This window comes from Lonchura striata, chromosome 2 (assembly GCF_046129695.1).
Source record: "Lonchura striata isolate bLonStr1 chromosome 2, bLonStr1.mat, whole genome shotgun sequence".
NCBI lineage: Eukaryota > Metazoa > Chordata > Aves > Passeriformes > Estrildidae > Lonchura > Lonchura striata.
In genome coordinates this window covers 78,732,320-78,754,338 of record NC_134604.1, presented here as the reverse complement: position 1 = coordinate 78,754,338, position 22,019 = coordinate 78,732,320, and the positions used below count along the sequence as shown (strand labels likewise).

The 22,019-nt window shown below is 37.3% G+C and overlaps 1 protein-coding gene across 5 annotated transcripts in view; it reads right to left on the bottom strand.

Annotated features, from left to right (window-relative positions):
- Positions 1 to 22,019, bottom strand: part of PCCA (propionyl-CoA carboxylase subunit alpha) — a 267,736-nt gene that overhangs the window by 47,081 nt on the left and 198,636 nt on the right. For all 5 annotated transcript variants that reach the window (XM_021530256.2, XM_077781501.1, XM_077781502.1 and 2 more), the window contains one exon: positions 11,654 to 11,707. In XM_021530256.2, the coding sequence (XP_021385931.1) occupies positions 11,654 to 11,707 (54 nt within the window). The remainder of the gene's footprint in view (positions 1 to 11,653; positions 11,708 to 22,019) is intronic.

Sequence of the window (22,019 nt, the reverse complement as noted above, 5' to 3'; positions counted from 1 at the left end):
AAATTCACTGCCTCTCTAGCATCTTGATATGCTTCTTAACTTTGCAGAAGTTATATTTTGCTTTACAGGACACCTGAGCACAGTTTGTGCCTGACAAAAGCCACCATTTGATACCATAAACAAGGCTATTTCCATTATTGTGTATTCTTGTTCTCAGTCAATGCATCAAAATCAGGCTGTGGAACAAATGCCTGTCAGAACGTAGCTGGGATCTTCTTGATGAAGTGTCCAGATCTGGCTTAGGTACAGCGAGCACATTGGGTTGTTCTGCTTGCTGAGTATTTGTTAAATGTTAGCAGTGGGCTTGGAACTTGCAAGGCTAAGGGAGGGCTTCCCTGCAGCTTCTTTATAACTAAAAGACAAACCTAGGGAGAAAAAAACCAACAAAACAACAGAAAACTCTCACGAAAAAAACATGGAACGCCCAAAGACTTGTAAGAGAACACTAATGTAAGTATTTTAAAACTCAAACATCTTTGTTTTTCTTCATATAAAACCTGATGTCAAAGAAAGCAGCAAGTGAAAATTGCTTCTGAGAGCATGTCAAGAAAAGCTGCTCTAAGGCAGGGAGGAGTAGGAGTTATAGTAGAAACATTACCACAGCTTTCCTACCCACAGGGCTTTTTAGCCTGGATTGAACATTCCCATGGCCTACTCAGCACTGCTCTGCCACATACACTGAAGGTCTTTGGCACAGGGGCAGTTTGTTTTCACTGTCCTTATAATAGTGTGGGCCATTCCTTTTCATCCATATTGCCCTGACCTCCCTTCTCTCTCTCTCTCTCTCTCTTCCCCCATCAAACACCATTAGACGCAGGAAGAACCTTGTTGTGGTTCTGCTGCTCATAACACAGTTTGCTATGCGAATACTTCCTGTGCACCCTGCCAACATGGCACCTCTCCAAGCCATAAGACTGTGTTTGGGAGATGGTCACAAAGCATGATACTTCCTACTACCACTGCTCTGTCCTTCACCTTCCTTTGCCTTGCTGTGGGCAAGGACTATAAATATCAAATAGCATGAATGAAACAAAGATGGAGACTCCCTGCTTGTACCAGGTGAGTGCTTGCAGCAGCATGGATGGCTGTCCTTCAGATAAGTAGGGATGCACAGAATCTTTTTTAAAACATCATTCACATCATTTTCAATGTACTTTACACAGAAGAGAATTTATGTGAAACTTTATTGCATAAAAAAGTGAAATAAACTGTGTTCCTGCATGATAAATTTTCCTGTTATTTGCCAAGAGCTTTAAATGAGCACTGGAAAAAATTTTAAGTCCTTCAAAGTATAGATTTTACATGCTATGAAGAGAATTAATAAACAAAGGAACAATTTTTGTGCTACAAGATCCCTGGTATTACCCCTCCATCGCTAATACTTATATGTTAACTCCAATAGCTGTATGACTTGCTGATGCATAGCATTTTTTTTAAAGTTTATCCTTCTCCTAAATGCTACTTAGAGAAAGATATGAAAGTTGATGTCAGATTAATACTATTATGTCTCTTCTCACCCCATGTATCCCTCTAGAGGGAAAAAAAAACAAAATACAAGTATGTCTAAAAGAATCTGACACAGGAAATACACAAGAGAAGCAATCTGAGAAAAGATGGAGAAGATAAATATGGCAGAGGAAACAAAGAAAGGATTACTAGAAAGAGGAAATGAAATATCAGTAAAAAGATTTGACATGGCATACAACAAAGTCATATAAGGCTTTAGTGATGAAAGCACTAACTTCAAGTAGAAGGCAATAAATTCTATCAAACAAGGCAGCACAGAAGTGGACAACTTTAAAGACAGCATGGTTGAACATACGTTCTGGAGTTCATGAAAGCATGCAGAAAGAGGAACTGAAACCAGTTTAAGTTACGAGACAAATCTTAACACAACTAAAGGTTTCAGCTGTGGGAGAAAAACATATGAAATCCATGTAAAAATCAACTGAGCACACAACAACAGCACTTAGAGCCCCACACTGGTTTCTGAGCTGCTTCAAAAAACCATGCAGTCTGTTAAGTTTGATCTCTGACATGGTCTGAGAGTTGGTCTTTCCTTCAATGATGGCCCTAGCAGTAGAGATACTTAAGCTCAGAGACAGACAAAATGAAGTGAAACAGCCAAAAAATTAGAGCTATTCCATCAGTTTTTGTATTTAATTTATATCCTACTGTTTACTCATCTTTTGTCACATATTCCCTTGTTTTAACAATGGGAACACAAAATTCACTAAGTAATCTCCTTATCTGAACCTAGGCTATAACCCACAGTAATTATGAGCAGTGTGTAGCAATATTTTCACTATTTAGGACAGGAAGTGAAAAATACCAAACACATCTAAAATTGCAATAGGGATTTGTGCAGACAGAAGGTAATTACACAAAGTGGACTTTGGCCAAGACTCTCAGAATATGAAGCAATCTCAGAACCTTGTGGAAATTACCATGGGATCTTTAATGATAAGTGGGTTAAATCTTCACTTAAATTGTCCTAAAAAGCATGCCTTCTCTGACAGCATATTGCTACAGAGTGACAGGACCATTGTATCCCAAAATTAGATGGCATATCCAACACTACAGCACACAAATGGAAAATAAAAAACAAACAAACAAAAAACCCCCAAGGCATTTATAAAGCAGACCACGAGAAGACATCTCAAGTGTTTCACGCGCACAGAATTATTTGCTTCCCCCTCTAATTTATTTCAGATTAGTACGAGATCCCTTATTTTAGGTCAGTGTTATGACAATGGAAGTATGCCAACTTAACCTTCATTTTCTTAATTAGCATTTAACAAGAAGCTTGTCCTCCTCTAGAAATATTTCCTTCCATAAGGAAGAATAACCTTGAACAGAAGACAAAGCTAAGCCAAGAAGAAGAGAAAAATTAAACCGAAGCTCCAAATATATTTACATGTCTTTAAAATATATTTATTTACATACCCTTAAAATGTAAATAAAATAGATCTCAGTAAAAATTACTTCATCTCCCAGAAACAACCACTGTATCTGTATTCATAACTACCCTGTGGAAAACCAACCACAAAAAAACTCTCTCTTTTACACATGCTCCCTACCATAGACCATGTGCTCATGTAACTCTTTGTTTATCTAGTCTGGAGACAAAAATGCCATGAAAAAGCAATCACAAGGCAGATGGCTGGTTTCACTAATCTGACCCTATTTCTCCCAAGTAAATCTAGTCTACAACAGTGATGCCCCAAGTAATCCACCATTCCTATAATACTTAGATTTGCATATTTATGTTAGAAATGCCTGCCATGGCTGGATTAAGATTTTCCCCCAGTAAAACAATGCTTTGTCATAAATTCTCCCCCAGAGACCATGCAGATTCTTAAAGCAGACATGTCCACACACTGAAAATGTGAGTGAAAGCACACTCACAAAACATTCTCACCAAGGCTCACATCCATAGCTGCACGCCTTTTACTCTGCTTAAACCTGACTGTATAGAGTGACAAATGCAGATATTCTCTCTCTAGCCGCCCCCATGATAACAGATGACAAGATGCAGCACAAGCTTCATCTCTTGCTAATTAAACGAATCAATTAAGAGACTATTGTTGCAACTGTGTAACTGCTGTTCTATAGTGGCAATAACAACCCCACGGGGAGGTCTTTTACTACATTAAAATGCTGTCCTCCACAACTCCATTTGATATTATTAGAAACAGTTATTTGCGTCTTGCTGTCATATTAGTAGCAAAGGCAAATTATGGAAATATGCAGACCAGAATGGTCCCAGTATGAGATCAGGTTTGGTTTTCAACCTCCAAGGGAACAATTGCTGAAATTCCAAAGTTCCCTAAAGTTCTTTAATGGAACTGATAAATCTATCAGCACAGCATCCATTTAGATTCTAGGTAAGGGTCACATATTTGCATACTTTCCTGCTAAGCTGATACAATTCAACTAGATAAATTATCATATTAAGTTTACCCTCCTGAGTTAAACTGATGGAGTTCAAAATTGTTTTCGATGGTTGTCATTAATCGCTGTTACATCCTAAATGCTCACTTTGAAATCTAATTGTGCTGGTGTACCAAGGGTCATATTAATAGCATTTTTAATGTTAAATCTTTGTAAAACATGTTTATTTTACTGATATTACCACTGAAGCCTAGAAGACTAATGAGAAACAAAGTATATTTATTATCAATAAAAACTTCATTTAAAATTTACATTCAGAGACTTAAATTAGCTTTACTAACTTCATTATGCCTTTGTTTCATTAAGATTTCTGGTTAAGCATTGAAGTAATATAAATTAATACCTCCTAAATAGTTTTTGGGTATATGCCAAAGGTGGAGACTCAAAAGGCTGTTCAAAACCATGGGCTACATGTATGTTCAGTAAACATCTTCATTAAGAAAATGCTCATCTTCACTATGAGATAACAGTCTTGATACAGCTTTAAAAAATCTACCAACACTTCTTTGGCTAAATTAAGCCAAAGATTAATAATTATTTTAGTGGTAAATCATAGTCTACCAAAGTAAATCAGTTGAGTTACACCTTTGGGCAACCCGCCCACTTGCCTTCCAAGAAGTAACAGGCTAACTAAACAAGTTCAGTCCTTGTCCTTAAAGTGTTGCTAAGCTCAGTAAGAAAGAAACTTGTCAAAAGTATGGAAAATCAAAAATCCTAACTTTTCCATTGCTTATTTTGGAGGGATGAGGGGCCTCACTTATTATAAACAAAGACCACTATATTACAGATAGCACAAACACTGCAGAATCCACCAACATTAAGGACATTAATGGAAATCCTGACCTACTTATGACGTCTTCTTTTCCCTGCAAATTAAAACTCCAGTTAACAACAGATAAAATACTAAGATAAAAAATGAATAAGCAAAAAGCAAAGCATTAGAATTTAAGTGCAATAGCCTACTTCCATCCTGGTTTTGTGAGAACACAATGCTTGTAATGCAGATTTCTGCCTCTCAATCCCCATTCCCAGCTCCTTATCCAATTTGCACTATTTAAACTGCTGATCAATTTCAGCCAAATTAATTCAAAGGAAAGCTAAGTTCATCTACCCACATGTACCATAGCTATGTTTTCACAAGTCTTCTGAAGAGCCCTGGCTCTGTTATGGAAACAAATCCAAAATCCATAGTCCAGTGGAGGGAATTTTGGCAGCAGCCAATTAGGTCTCCAACAAGCACCTATGCATCTTCAGCTTCACCTTAGCACCACCACCTCTTGTTCAATGAGATGTCAGGCAAAGACTACAAGTTGTTCTGTGGGAACTTGTGTCACTTCTGGTTTCTTTTAAGTCACAGGAGCAAAATTTAGAAAGAACTCCAAGCACCTTCTTATTTCTCTTTCCAAAGGAATCCAGAGCAAGATTTCCAAAATAGTCTGATTATTTTGATTTTAGGAGCATGGCTTTTGGTAACACTGGTTTTTCTAGATCACTCAGGTGTTTTTGAGTTTGCTCCCAGTGGACAGTTTTAATATATTCATTATACCTTCTGCTTTAAAATATGCAAATAATATATAAGAGAATCGAAATCTGAACAGCATATGCAGCTGTGTGACTGCACCTGATCACTCACATCTCATGAACTGGAAGAATTCTCACTACCGAGTCCTAATGATGGTCGCTTCTTTCCCAAGTGAAATACCCACTTTCCACAGAATACTACAGGATCTAGCTGCCAGGATCTCAGGATTCTCATCATCCACGTTCAAAAAGAAGTTACTGTTTTCAGAAACAGCTGCATGCTTTTTCTGTTGACACCTTTTGCACTGCTGAAATGCTACTGATGATAGTTCTACTACTAGAAGCACTGTGGTTCACAGTGCCTCTGAAAATGGATGAAAAGAAAATAAAACCTATACAACAGTACAATTCCCTTTAGATCAGCAGGGACCCTAATTTTAAGGCTTTTGAATAGGAAGAGTAAAAAAATATTTTTAAAAAGACATTAGCTTGCAAAATAAACACCTACTGGCCTATATTTATTTTCTTGTGGTTAGTATTCTATATATTCCAGTAAATACCACCTTTGTAACCTCTGCAGGTCTTCAACCAATGTTTGAAAGTCTGCATAAATCTTCAGTATCTAATTTCAGAAGTGTTGCATACAGAAAGAAAAGCATAAAGAAAGAAAAGAACTTGTTAAGAACTGCAATGATTTCTAAGGGTGAAAGAAGCAGGTTGTTAAACATTTCCTATTGTGAGCTGAATCGGACTCATACAGCCAAAGCTTTATGAGAAGGCAGAGAGAAGGAGAGAAGGAGAGAAAGCTGTCTGCTGATGAGATTATACGCAGACTGCAGGGTTTCGAGACAATTTGAAAGCCTCGGTAATGGGACAAAAAGTTGGAAGTTTGCTGTTGAAGCAAAAGCAGGTAAGACATGGCAAGAGGGAGCAAAAGGGGAACTCAGCAACAAGAAAAGTTGTAGCTCCTAAGATTACTTTAGATACATAACTGAAATAAGAAAATACAGTAAGACAGGAGCAAAAGCAAAGATTTTGAGGATTGCCTTTAGAAAAAATTCTCCATTTCTGACTGCCATTAACAGGATACAGAACTAATAACCCTGATTCCATATGGAATTTCCCTTTGTTAATCTATCTGGAAGTAGCTAAAGCCCAAAACTTATTAATACTACCTGTGATTACTACTGAACTAGAATATACACCAGTTATGCTAAAAAGTATGGTAAGGGCTTGACAGAGACTACTTTTCCTAAATCAAATATTCTCAACCTGGAATTTGTACATCTGGCTGCAGTGGTGGATCTCAGGACTATTTCAAATTGGTCTGCAAACAGGCTGAATAAAAGGATTGTGGTATCAACAGGCTAATAGTAATCATAAGTGAGTATAAGGTACCACAGCAAAACTTCAAATATTTTGTAAATCAAAGGTGGCAAAAAGCACTCCATTGACGATCAGCAATGGAGAAACCTCCAGTGAGATACATGAATCAAGAAAACAATGCTAGGAAACTCAGAAAGCACCTAAAGATGGCTTGACTCTTAAGCCCGAGTAATTCCAACCTATTCCATGTGGGTTCCTATATTGTGTTCCCCTATATTGTTAAGTAATATACTGAACAGTATGTCATGTATATGTTCTTCCACTGCTCTTTAAAGGAAAAAGCACAACTGCTTATATTTCTGCTCTGATATTAGAGAAGATCAAAGAAACAGCTTGAACAATGAGCAGAGGATAGGGACTGTCTCTTTGAAGAAAGTGCTCCATTGGGTCAGCAGAGCATCACTGTCAAGCATGGCCTGCAGCCCAAAGCTGACAATGGCATTAGGGACATGATGGAGCCAGGCTGCTCATTATCTGAACATACACAACTTCTTTATTTCAAATTCTGCACACAGTCTAGAATACGTTTAATGCTTGCACAATAATCTGCAGTTCTCTATATACTCGCAGCTTTCTTAGCGTTAAAGGCTGCCTGCCCAGACGTATTTCATTGCTGAAGTCCTGCTGGGAGGCCTGAATAACCAACAAATGACTGGGGCCAGCAGTGGGCCAGCCAAAAACATTCCTCTCACGTAAGAGAACAGAAGGTGGAACGAAAAGACAAAAGACACAGCAGAAAATGGAGGGTAATTAGAAAGACAGGAATGAAGGGTGGACTTTGGTCTTCTGAGTACTCAAACATCCAGTTTTTGAATTGCAAGAGGCTAAAACAGAAGCTCTGTGTATACATCTTAGTGTTTTTCCATACATTTTATGTATCTATTTTAGATGATCTTTACATCTAGAGAACAAGACCTGTGAGGAGCAGCTGAAGGAGCTGGGGTTGTTTAGCCTGGACAAAAGGAGGCTCAGGGGGACCTTCACACTCTCTACAAATGTCTGAAAGGAGGTTGTAGCCAAGTGGGGATTGGTCTCTTCTCTCAGGTAACAAGTGATGAGGGAAAACTGCCTCAAGCTGCACCAGGGGATGTTTAGATCAGATATTTGAGAAAACTTCTTCATGGAAAAAGGTGTCAAACATTGAACAGGCTGCCCAAGAAAGTGGTGCATTCACTGTCTCTGAAGGTATTTAGAAGATATGTAGACGTAGCACTTGGGGACACAGTTTAGTGGTGGATTTGGCAATGCTGGGTTAATGGTTGGAACTGATCATCCTGGAGATCTTTTTACAATCGAAATAATTCTGTGATTCTATGTTTTTGACAAACCTACTTCTGTGAGCTGCCTATACACAGGAGACACCCCATAAAGGATTGCTTCCTTATTTCCTGCACTCTTGCTTTTGGGCAGAGTTTTGGACATTAATCTGAATCATGTACAGTCTTGCTTCCCTTTTCTTTGTACAATATATAGCACAACCAGATCACTTGTTGTTATGGCAATGCTATAAATAAATACACTATCTGAATAAATCTACTATGAAGTGTCAAAATAGCAGGACTCCGTCAGCACACCACATCTAGTGACATTTATCAGAGGGGACAAATGAGCAAAAACTCATATAAAATCTCAATTACAGCAATAACCCAGAATCTCCTCTGCAATAATTTAGTGAGGACTCAAAATGCTATCCTCACAAGAAAATTAAACCAAACTGGTGCAATTTCCCATTCAACAACTATTTCTTACAGTTATAAGTTGCTTGTTCCTCAGGCAGAAACATCCTCATACATCTTCCAAAAGCCTGAGTCTCTATCATATCTGAGACTCACAACCCTCTATCAAAAAACAATTTGGAGAAAATAAGCTATCTAATGGCACTACAATTTGGAGAGAAGAGAAATGCTCAAGTAGCAATGAATTTCTACACATGATCAGAAACAAACAAAAGCATTATTACAAATCCATGTAGACCCCCAAGTGATACTAACAGTATGCACTCAAAGCTATGACATCACTGGAGAAAGCAACATGATTTTTCCTGTTCTCCTCTAAAATAACAGAAATATGCTGCTACACTAACAGAAACATTCATCTTACTGTCCAGATGTTTACCATATGTTATGCAGCAAATTTCATATTATACTGTTGTCTTTCATCTGCAATGCAGTCTTCTCTATCCTCCACCTAACTAACTGGAACAGCCAGGATATTTCTAATAGAGAAGTACAGCTTTCACTACCCCTCAGAGTGTCAGTTGCCTTCCTGAAGCAGGGGCTTGTGTTTTGTCAAAATCCAGCAGCAGAGCTGTTTCTACAGCCCAATGTCAAAATCAAGTGAAGCCATTTATTGAAGCCTTCCTGACAAGCCAAGCAAGCTGTGCTCCTTACAAGCTGGTTCTAAAAATATATTCTGCTGGACAGGTCAGTGGTCTGTACACTCCATAGCACAGTGCTGCCTGGTACCACTGGAGTGCCATCTACATTTGCTCTGATCAAAAGGAACACAGACTGCTCAGAGTTGTCCTTTATGTTTGCTACTTAAAAAAAACAACAACAAAAAAAAAAGTCAACCAGAGAAGCAACTTTGCAAGCTGTTTATTATGTTGATAACAATGCAATATAATAAAAATAATAATGAGCAATCAAGAGCCTTTTTCTGCTAAATTTTCCTTTCAAACATTTCCTAAGTCAACTGCACTTAGCAAGGGCTTAATAAGAGATAAGTAATGGTGTACTCAAAATGTATTTCTAAGCCCTTCATTAAGAAAACATTTTCTTTGTTTGAACATTTACATTATGTGTGTGCACATGTACACACATACAGACTGTGTATCTATATGTGCAGCAATTTGTAGTGGATATTATTGTATCTTCCCCCACATGACCTAAACTGAGCATATTAAGTTTAAATCAGAATGGTACAAGGATGTTAAATGAGCAAAGGACAAATGAAAAAGCAGGACTTAGGGGAAAGCAAGACAGTGGGCTAGAAAAACTGGCAGAAGCACAGATTAAATTCTATGGGAAAACTGGTATTGGAACAAACCCTGGGAAGCAGACCTCATTACTGTTATCTCTACCCTGATTGCTGAAGTTCTCTCTCTGGATTTGATCAGCAAGACATGCATAATTTATATTAAATAAAAAAAATCTGAGAACACTCAAGACTTTTCTGTTTAGTCCTCCTGAGAATTTTAGTTGTAATCACAAACTTGATTTCCTCAAATAACTAGGATTCAATAAACACACATGAGCTAGTCAGTAAGATCTAACATATATTACATTCCATTAGCTGTTTCATCATCATTTTTCTTAATGCTAAAAGCACAGCAATTCTATTCCCTCTTTTATAATCTTTTTCTGTTGCATAAGGCCCAGAACATGAGTTCTGGTCTGTAAGTGAGACTGCTGGGCACTTCTAACACAAGAATACATAATATTTTCTTATGTAATTTGAACAACACATTTAATATTTAATGTCACTAAATAAAAAAACAGAATTTTTCCTGCTACAGCACCCACTTAGAGAGAAATCAACTAAAATCTAGCCAGTGTTACCAAGTTGCATTTATGTTTATATCTTATCTACCTGGAGTAACTACTTTCTTCTCACACAAAGACTATCTGATCCGCCACCTGGCAGCAATCGCACATACACAGCTTGCAACTCCAGAGCTGAAGCATCATCAAAAATACAATAGTGCAGAATAAAACCTCATTTTTATGTCTTTATGCTACTGCTCCTCTGCTTCTGATTAAGACAAATAAATATTCATACACAGAGATGTAGTTATAAAAGTAAAAAATATGAGGGGCATTTTTCCTTTCTAAAAACAAACATGTAAGTAAAAACATAAATGCAAGGTATTCTTGTTACGTTTACCTTTACCATGTTACACCTTACCAACAGTGGCTTCATAGGACTTGCAGAAGAACTAATCACAAGTAGAATGAAAGCATGATCATATGCAATCCCAATCCACTTATGTCCAAAACAAATAGTCCACAAAGATGTAAGGACTAAATTCTAAATTGAATGTTTAATTCCTAGGCTTTTCACTGTTAATATCACTACAGTGAAATATACTGGTAGCAAGCAGGACAACTTACTTTAGAGGATACTTCGATTTTATTTCATTTTCAGAACTATTTTTAGATGCATATGGAACTTGGAAAAATTCAATGGCTGCATTTTAACTATGCAAATCACAAAACTGGAAGTTGCTTCAATCCCATGTATGTATATAAGCATCCATGACCTAACACAAAACTTGTATATTATACATGACTGTTCCACAGAACTATTTTATAAAGTAAATTCTGTCTAATTATATAAAATCTGATTAGGATTTTAGGCATACTTCTATCCAGCAAACAAAATCTGAGAGAACTACAGCGCTACGAAATCTGGTTAGAGCAAGAAAGAGTACTTTGCATTATGGAACAGTTTTTCCTAATACAGTTACTGGGATATAGGGTTATGTGATATGGTGAAGCAATAGTGATCAGAAAGTTGATGTGGTGAGGAAGAGTGAGACTCATCCTGATGTGCACCAAACCTCATTATATTACAATAAGCTTACAAATCTACAAGCAATTACTTGTAGCTTCCAAGTGAAATAGATGCAGTGTTGAATAAATAGAAAGGTAGAACACAGATTATTTACACATAATACTGACCCCCATAACTACAAGTAAATGTAATAGAAGTGTAATTTAGCTACTTTCTGTTTACATTATACTCTTCTACCTATTAAACTCTTTTCAATACACAGTTATTACATGCTTACCACTGTGCCTAGAAACTGAATGCTTGTCTCTCCAGAGGCATTCCGAGAAATCCGCTGAAAAATACAAATGTAAGAATTTATTAAAGCAACTCAAAATTTGCAACCATTCTCCATTTTCTTTGTCATATCACTATAAAGTAATCAAAAATAATTTCATACATAAATCTATATATTAAACAGATAAAACAATTTCCTTCAACAAAAGTCCTGGAAATCTAAATCACACTTCATCTCAGATTTTGGTTTTAGTTCAGTCAATTCAATAAAATTTATTTCTGAAGGACAATGAAGGCAAATATGGCCAAGTACAACACAGAACAACTTTGTGTTCGAATGTCATGAATAATGAGGCTTCTGCCATCTCTATGATTCTGTATTCCTGTTACTCACATTTAGTATTATCTTCATTCTCTCCTAATGAGAGACATTTTAATCTCTTTTTAAAATGCAAACCTCCAATGATGCTACTTTGAAAACAGAAAAAAAAAATGACCTTATGAAATGTCTGGTCACCTACTGTGGTTCAGGAGTTGATTGAAGTTATTAAAGTGTCTTCAAATATTACATTGTCAGTAAGCCGCAAGACAATGCAAGAGAAAATATATTACTGGTTACACACAGTATTAAACATAATTTAAATATGCGAGACATATAAAGAATTCTTTCTTCCTGCGTATGATTTTCTCCTTCAGTCAAAAGGTTTTTCTCACATTTTGTTCCTTCTATCTAAGCTTTGGCCCACATAGGTCCCAACTGAAGGAACACAGCCCTCATTTTACATAATGCCAAGTGTACATAAAAGTACTAAAGCACTGATCTGAGAAGATGAGTATTACTGCAAAGAACTACACAGAAGCCTTCAGCATTTTAAAGACAAAAAAATCATAAGAACAGGGCTGCAAATAATCTTGAGAGATCTAGCCTAAGACTCCCAGCAGAATCAAAACACACCAGTGTCACTCCCAAATGATGTGTTTCTAACTCATTCTCAAAATGTTTCAATTGCAAAAATACCACTTAAGTCTCCATAAGCAATTTATCCCAGTGCTCTGCATCTTTACCATTAGGAAGTTTTTCCTAATACTTGATTAAAATAACGCTTACTTCAAACTGTATCACTCATTTTAATTTTTGTCTTTTTCATTACACACAGGAAACACAGACTATTGCCTTCCATTCTACAGCTACCTCCAGAAATATGAAGAGCCCTAATCACGGCTCCCCTAAGTCTTGTCTTGACCAAATGAGAAAGTGCTGCACAACAATAGCTAGATATCCCTCAAAACAATTTTAATAGCAATAAATTAAATCCTGGTCCCTTTTCACTAATGGTGCATGTTCCTCAGCCACACTTTATGAAGTAGTAATTACTACAGTCCAAACATGCTTATTTTTTGACTTAACAGGTCACACATTGACATTGCAATCTGTACAATCATATGAAAACAAAGGGTGATGTGCCAGAGCCTGACATATTTCAACAATAATGATTAATGGAATGGAAAATATGGGAAATAAAATTTCATACAAAACCTGACGTTTACTTTTATAAAGGAAACAGGAATATACACTTTTCCCACAGTCTAGGATAAACACAATCAGGTTTTGGAAACCACAAAGAAGAACAAAGTACCGGCTGCCCACAATGAATGAACCACATGCCAAAACAAACAAGTCCCAACCACTTGATAAGCTGTCAGAAAATGGCAAGCCGAAAAAATTAAAGGATTTAATTTCTTTTTTTCCTGGAATGCCCTCCACCCTCGTTAGAGTTCTGTCACTTATTGTGCTACCCTTTTGTCCGCTTTCAAGGGTCATTAGAGACCTTTTCATGTCCTAATAAAAATTCCATTTTTTGGCTAATCTCCCTGTCACACAGAAAAACACAACTTAAAAAACAAAACAAAACAAAAAGAAAAATAGAGGCTCTTTTGTCATTTTCTTTAAAGGCTTTCAGAGTAAAGCCAGGTATCCTGACAACTTGACTTACTTTTCACAACTGGAAAGCAAACCATTAAAGTATTTCCTCGCACAGATATTCTTTACTTGCTGCCAAATAAGCTAGCATAGCAAACACCAAGCCCTTGCAAAAATAATTCAATAATTACTTTAATGAAGCCAAATAAATATGTATATAAAGAAGGCACCTTCTAAAGCCTCAGTCTCAAGACAAGACAAATATATCAGCAGCATTTTTACTGCCCTGACACTGTTGGAGCATACTGATATCCCTCTACAGCAGTTTCCCACCGCTACTGTTTGCTGTGTCCAAAAAAGCATTACATCATTACATTCAGTATCAATTGCATTTAAAGTCAGTATAAGCACTAAAATCCATCTCTTAAATCAACGTCTGGGGGGACAAGGGTGGGGGGAGAGTAATGGGGAAGGTGAAGAAAATAGTTAAGAAACAGAGGGGAAAAAGCAATTTCCCTCACAGGTGTATGTAAAACACAAAAAGAAGAAAGAGAAATTCTTCAAGTCACAAAACATTTGTTACAGCAAGACCAAAGAGAACTGCCAGGCTTTGAGAACTGTGTTACAAAAGAAGTCAGAACATTATCATAATTAATGTTTCAAATTACAGTAAATAAATTTCAGCTATTAGATGTGATTAGATTTTTCTGAAAAGAGTTATTTCTGTTCCACTGGCAGGCTTGTGTTTCTGGGATTTGTAAATGTAATTGATGTTTTCAAGAAAATGAAAGGACATGGTTAACAATTATTCTTTTATTTCCCACCTCTTTAGAAAAAGGACCAGTCTCCAGTTTCTCTTGTAAAGTTAGTTATTTACATATTCTATACCTCATAATAGATGGTTTCATATTACATGTGATAGCAGGAAAGTAATCAAACAGAGGTAACAATGAAGAATAGCTAATTATATGCATTGTCATTGCTCTCCTAATAAATTGCAAATTATTTGCTAGGAGGTTTACGGCAAAAAGGCAAGGGAAATTTATCATTTGTTCAAAGACAAAACACCCCCATGTCTTTACCTGCCAATACAGTAAAATTACATTGTTGATATAAATGTGCAATCTTAGCTATAACCAATTTATTTTCTGGCTGATTCAGTGCACAGAGCTTCAGACTAACTTAATTAGTATCATGTGAGTTTAAAGTATATTTTTCTCTTTACGAGAAAGTAACAAGCTAACTCAAATCTGGAAAAAGAATCACAAATTCAAAAAATCCATCTGCAGTCTCAAAGCTGTCAAATGGGTGTGAATGTTACATAAATATTATATGTATTTTTACATACACAGGCTACAGTATGTTATACTGCATATGCTATGTATATACAAACAAAATGCTTATGTACACATGTAAAAATAGAAAAGTGTATACAATCATAAAAAATGTGTTTGATTCTCCTCCTCTATCTCATATATGCTATACCACAGTAATTTCATAGATAATAATTTTAATCTGTAAATCCCACTAAGTGACAAAAGGGTAGTGTGATATGACTAAATTCTTCTGCTTTGCCATAGAAAATTATTTCCACTTAGTTGGATATCAATGATGTATTCATTGTAAGATGCAGTAGGGTTACAATCAGCTTTGCATTAAGCCTGCAATGGATGAGTACTAGCAGATAAAAATGATAACAACCTTTACATGAAGAAGGATAAAGCAGCCTAAGAAAACATAAAATATATATTACTGAAAGACACTCTAAGCTGACATTAGAGAACAACAAGATCTTAGACTATTTTCAACAAACCTTTTGGTCTTTAAAACTCTCCAAGCTACTGGAAGGCAGCAGCTGCAGAGAAGGAATGATACAAAAACAAAGAAACTCTAACAGACCAAAAGCAATTTTTTTTTCCTTTGCTTACAAGTGAAAAAGTAATGATATCCCCAAAAGTCAGAAATAATTTCAACTGGCAAAGGCAATCAGAGAAATAGGTACACAACCTTCTCAAACACAATTCTCTTGAACTGCTATGTACTGGCTTTATTTGCTGAAAGTAAATGGAGACCATTTCTTTTTTCTAGAGACAGAAAACACACATATTGTCACTCAACCAACATTTTTTGCAATTTTTTCAAGCTATGGCATGACTGTATTCCCAGTTGAACATGTCACAAACTACCAAACCAAAACCAAAATTACCAAACTACCAAACCAAAGCCCAGAAAATTTACAGATAGGCTACAGATTAAATTTTGAGCCAAACACTGGTAGTTTCCCAGCATAGTGCTGTTTTTCAGAATGCAGAATTTCTTGTAGCCCAGCCCCTATCGCTTCAGTTAAACTGCTCACTTACAAAAATTCTGAACATCTTATGCCAGGAATTTCAAATGGAGGATGCTATTTTTTGGTGAATAAATTCTTGACAATTCCACCTAACAAAACAGGCCAGAATCATCCCCAGAGAGGTTTAATTAAAAAACAAATTATTCCCACCATAGGGGGAATATTCCCATCAGGGAAAAAAACCCACACTATTTTACCTTGTAAAGTTCTAACAGATTCATTTGCTAGTACTTAACCTATGACATTTTGTATACATCAGAGTGCTTGGATATCTGGAAAGTTCCATCTTCCACCCATGTCACTCCTACCTTTGGAGTCCCATGGTTGGGTGAGAAAGGAGGAAAAAGCTGCAGAAATAGCTGTGAAACCTTTAAGTCATCCTCTCAACAAAAAAGGGGTGATTGATTTGACCTTACCAGTCTCATTCTCCCTCTCCTTCTAGCAAGCAGAACTTCATTTCAGCACTGCCTTTGCACTGTGCAAAATCCCAGTGGAAGGATGTAATCCCAGACTAGCAAAGTGACCAAGATTTGTAGTATGCTGGAGTCTGTCTATATCACACTGCACATTCAGTCTTGTTCACCCTCACAAGCCTTTCCACTTTGGGAATCACCCCACTTTTTCACAATTTAACATTCTGCACTGGTGCTGCCATCATTGTCTCCCCTTAGAGCATTAAACTACAGATGGGAAGTTAGCCTGATTTTGTGCACTGCTCTACCCTTAGCCATTACCACTTTCAGTTCACACTTTATAGTAAAAGCAGCCTCAGTCAGTTGTTCTTCCTCAGGGCATGTCCACATTTCCCAGGTTCTTACAAGGGCAGAAGTCATCCAGTGGGGAAAGAGATGATCAAGTGCTGTATGTGAAGTGTTTTGACTTGTGAAAGATGTCTGAGACTGATGTCAGTGGCACTGTGCTGAAGCAGTCTTTCACATTAAAATGAATCCTGCCAGTATGCTGAAATACTGGCCTCCCCTGGCACCTGTTGCAAGCTACCTCAGTCACTTTCCAGGGACTAAATGGAATCTGTTCCCAAACAGTACAAATATAGATGTTAAATACAGGGTGAGTGGCTTACAGGGCATTGGTCCACACAGATAATTGTGCAGGTGAAGTTTCTAAGAGGCTGAAGCACCATATCACTACATTTTAGGAGTTCTTTTAATGCCTGGGATTCAGAAGTAGATGACTTAGGAATATCTGTCCTCCCATAAACAGAAAAACAAACACAGATCCTTCCCAAAATTTCTTTATGGGATATCCAATGTGACTGTTACTTGTTACTTCTTTTTGCAAGGCTTGTTTAATATTAAAACCACTGCAGGTATGCTATTACATATACAGAGAGTGCCTTCCAAGTATGTTCATGTGTTTCTTTAATCCTCTGAGACAATGAGGTGTTACAAAGAAGTAGATGACCGGTTTTAAAACTAACAAAAAAGAAACAGTCAAAACAAACAAGCCAAAACCCCCCACACAATCCTGTCCCCCACCCACCCAAAAAAAGCCTCCACAGGAAATACTGTTTATTTGGTGTTAGTAAAGAATTAATCTAAAGGACATTTACTTCAACCTGAGATTTACAACAATACAATCATTAGGCATTTCATCTTCTCTGTGAACTTCTAAATTTTTGCTGTAAGTACATTGAATCACAATGTGACTAGAAATTCTGGAAGCTTTACCCTTGTTTTGGCATGCCTGTTCCTATAAGGGGGGGAATCATGCAGTCAAAATGCTGCCATGTGATTCCAGATCTGATAATGTCTGTGACTCCCCTGAGAAAAATTTTTGACAGGATCCATAGTCCTTTCTCACTTTTATGTCCCTCCTCTTCCTTCCCCTCTGCTCTCTGAATGTGTTACCATGTTCCAGAGAACTATTTCTCATCTTTCAGGGTTTAGATATCATAAAACTACAAGCTCTGTCAGTGAATGAACACAATGCTCTGTTCCTTGGACACATACAGAATCATTATAGTTATTCATCTTGAATATTGTTTATCTTGAAGATGGATAGCTCCAAGAGGAAAAAAATACAGCATAAGATGCCATGACAACTAATATTATTTTATTAACATATTGAGTTATTTGATTAACATATTGAGATTCCCCTGTGCCCCATAGATCCTGTCTGACCCATGGATCCTGAAATCCTGCCTCACAGATTCCTTCTGCCCCATAGATCCTGCCCTATAGATCCCTTGTGCCCCACGGATGTCAGGGATTGATTGAAAATATCAGTTGATCACTTATTTCCTTCCTGAATGAACAAAAGAAAATATATTCATTTTCATTAAAGAATTGATAAAGGTAGTGATGTGTGATTTTAATTCTTCTGCTGTAGTTTCATGAGCTTTTATTCCCTTCACATATTCTCCATTTGAATCTCAGACAAGAAATTTGTCCCAGATTCAGCTAGGTTAGTCACAAATGTAACAGGCTGAAAAAGACCCAGGGAGTGAGCAACAGTTTAATCAATGTGGGCCAGCAGGAATTCAGTGCTGGGGCTCACACTGGCTTTTCTCTACCCAAAAGTACAGCTATGTGGGTATAGGATAAACAAATGTCTTCAGATTATTCTGCGTCTGCCTTCTGGAGGCAACCTAGCAAGACAAATTTTGAAGTCATGGTTAAAGGACAAGAGCAGAGTATGTGCAGTAATTGCATAGCACTAAAAAATGGACTGTCAAGCAGCCATGAACACTGCTCACTAAACCTTCCCAAAATAATTTTCAGGGGTTAAGAAAATGAATGTTCTGAGGTAATGGTACTTTAGATTGAAAACCTATATAATGTATCATATTATTATCACAGATTACATCTGAGATCTCAAAACAGCAAAATTTTTAAAAAAGGGTAATTTTTCTTACAAAAGTTTAAAAAATACACATATGAAAAAAGTCTCTAAAGAGTTGTAGGAAATGAATACTTAGGCAAAGGCTTTGTTCTCCTGTCAGACACTTCCCTGGAACAAAGACTTCATAACTTACAGCATTCTCATTTCTTCTGTTATTATAGACCAAAATAATAATCTAAAGAAACATTGTATCAGGGAAGCACTTAAATCTGTCATACCCCAGGATGCAGAATATACTACTCCTGCTGCAATTGTTGATGCAATAAATAAATTAAATGAAAAAATAAGTGATGCCATCACCAAATTCCCTTTAACACTAAGTAGAGAAAGCTCCCCTGATAAATCTTCATCTATTTCATTCACAAAAACACTTGAAGCTTGAGACTGATGATTTCAGCTTTACAGGATCATGTTCTTGTTTAGAAACTCCATTACTCTCTTAATTACACCTTGCTGTGACTGATAAAGACCTCTTCACTGCAGAGTTTGGGATGCCCAACAGACACAGAACGGTGATGCTGGAAGGGACCTCTGGAAATCAGGTAGTCATATTCCCTGTTCAAAACAAGGCTAATGTCAAAGTGATACCAAACTGCTCAGGACCTTGTCCAGTTGAGTTCTCACTACATCCTACAGAGCTTCTGTTCATCTGAGACTAATTCTCTGAAAGCCAGGAAATACAAAAAAAGGAGGTCTCACCAGTGCTATTGTAAAATTGCTTTGCTGAAGATGCCAAAAGCCATGAAAAGTTTTCTAGGGTCCCGGCAGAATGCTTACACTACCTCTGCAGAGTAGAAGGTTTCATAACAGCAAGACAACAGAGCTGTGGGCCCAACAGCTTGGCAGTGAAAAGGCTGACTGCATATGATGGAACTAAGGGGTACAACAACATTGGCAAAGATGGTAACAAATAATTCAAACTAAGCCATTCTATGGTTCTGGCTCAGCATCCTTTTGCTACGGGGAACTATCTGCAAGTAAAAGGTATTGTAGGATGAGTTGAGTGTTTGATGGTGGGCTCAATGAAGGTAAAGCATTCAACAGCACTAAGCAGTTGTAAAATTTGTCCATGTAGCATTACCATAGAGCAGCCTTGAAATCTATGTGGTTGGCAGGGTGGTTTTTGAGAACTTGCCCAAATACAAGTACTTGTTGCTTTGAGGGTCTCCTCTTAGAGTCGTTTTTATCTTGAGCAACCTGCTCACCTTGCTGATACCTGGTGTTCCTGTGCACTGTCCCAGCAGAAGGTTGTCCCTTGCAACCTGACTAGTAAGGACAAAGCTGCAGTTAAGTTCAAGCCCATCTGTTGGACCCCATGGATTCCTTGATGTATCTAGAGGTCCCTTCAGATTCTAGTTCCCATGCGGAATAGAAGGTGTTCAAACTCAGTGGAAAAAGACAGCTTAATTCCTTCCTTCCACCTGTTCCCCAGTTCATGCTGGAGACAGAAGAGGTCATGGACATCTTTTGTGGGCACAGGGCTCACTGAAATCTAGCTTACTTGTATATGGGAGGAGAGACAGAGAAGTAAAAATGCCCTAATTGTCCCAAAATATGCCTGTTGTCTTTCTTCCAACTTATTGCTTTCCAGGATACCATACCAAGCCACCATTCTCTCAGTTTCCACTGGAATTATTTTTCTTTTCCACAACTCAAATCAACCTCCACTTTTCCACTCACTCTTCACAGGAATCATTAAGACCTTCATTTATTAATTTATTTATATTCTAAATATTTACTAAAAGGTAATATATTCAAATCCTGTTTTATCTCAGTATTTAAAACATGCATTTGCAATTAAATGAAACCAAATCACTTCAAATGTGAGGAAGGTGTATTGTAACTATATTCCTATAGTTCTTTGATTTTCAGCAAAGTCCAAATTCATAATACCTAGGTGTAAGTCAAATTCTGAGTCACTAAAATCTTTTGAAACAAGTATGGGGAAACCATTTTGGTGAAGTATTTCTGTACAATAAAAATGTCGTTTGCTTGCCGAACAAAGTCCTACACTTCAGGATGTGTTAAATTCACCCTCACCAAATGAGAGGTAGAGTTTAGTCATAAGTAGAAAAAATGCTGAGAAACTACTAAAAACGGCCACAAAAAACCCCCATGATGAAATCTGAGTACTACAATAAATGTCATGGGGTCCCACAGTCCTATTCCTGGAAACTGTATCTCAGAAGTCTCCTGCTCAAATGATCCCAAGTTTTCACCACTTCACCACTTTGTATCAAATCCTATGGATTTCACAGTAACCCAAAGCAGCACAATGATTTCAGAGCCCTTATGCTGTAGCCACAGGACCTGCAGTACACCCCAGGGTTCTGGTCCCACTCTCATCTGGGGACCTGGCCAGGCACTCTGCAGCTCCCATCTGCTGCACACAGATGGGCTTCCTCGCACAGGAAACAAAAGCAGGAGGAGGGGGGCTGCCACACATCCTTCTTGTGCCCTGGTATGCCCTAGACAGACTGTGACCAGGGCATATACTGCTCCACAGGCACTCGGGTCCCATTCTCTAGAAACTGTCCTAGAAAATGTGGGCTTTCAACTCAAAGGCCCTTCATAGCTCTGCAGCAGAGTTGGTGTTCTGCTTTGCTTTAATTCTCATTGAGCATTTAGTAGAGGAGTGAAAATACAGAAGCATGCTTAACTACTTATTTTTGAACATGCAACACATATGCAAAAATTTGAATTTCTAAGTTATAATTACATAAATATATTTCAAACAAAAACATTTTTAAATTCTTTATTCCCTGTTTCTATTTAACACTATTTAAGTGCTTTGCTAGATTGTGGCCAAACTGCAGAATTGAGCCAGGTGCATAAATCCAACCTTCAAAGGAATAAAATATTCACAAAGATTGTATTTGGTTGAGCAAATTTAGAAGAATGAAACCAACTATGAAGAAAAACTAGATTGGCTGAAAATTAATAAAGCACAGCTGGAATTATTCGATTCTTCCATATTTGTTGCTTAAATGGCTCTAGGGCTAGGTTTCGCAGAAAAAAGATACTTCAAGACTCAGGGGTCAATTGTGTTTGGAGACAAATTGACCTACAGGAACACACTTGTCTAATTTGGTTCTTGCAGTGGGGCAGGTCTACAGAACTATATAACCAAAAAACCAATTTTGATTCCAGTGAGCGACTATGAGAGGTCAAGTTTAAGGTTCCCATAAATTTACATATATACACTAAAAGATTAATAACTTCTCAAGCTACTGAGTT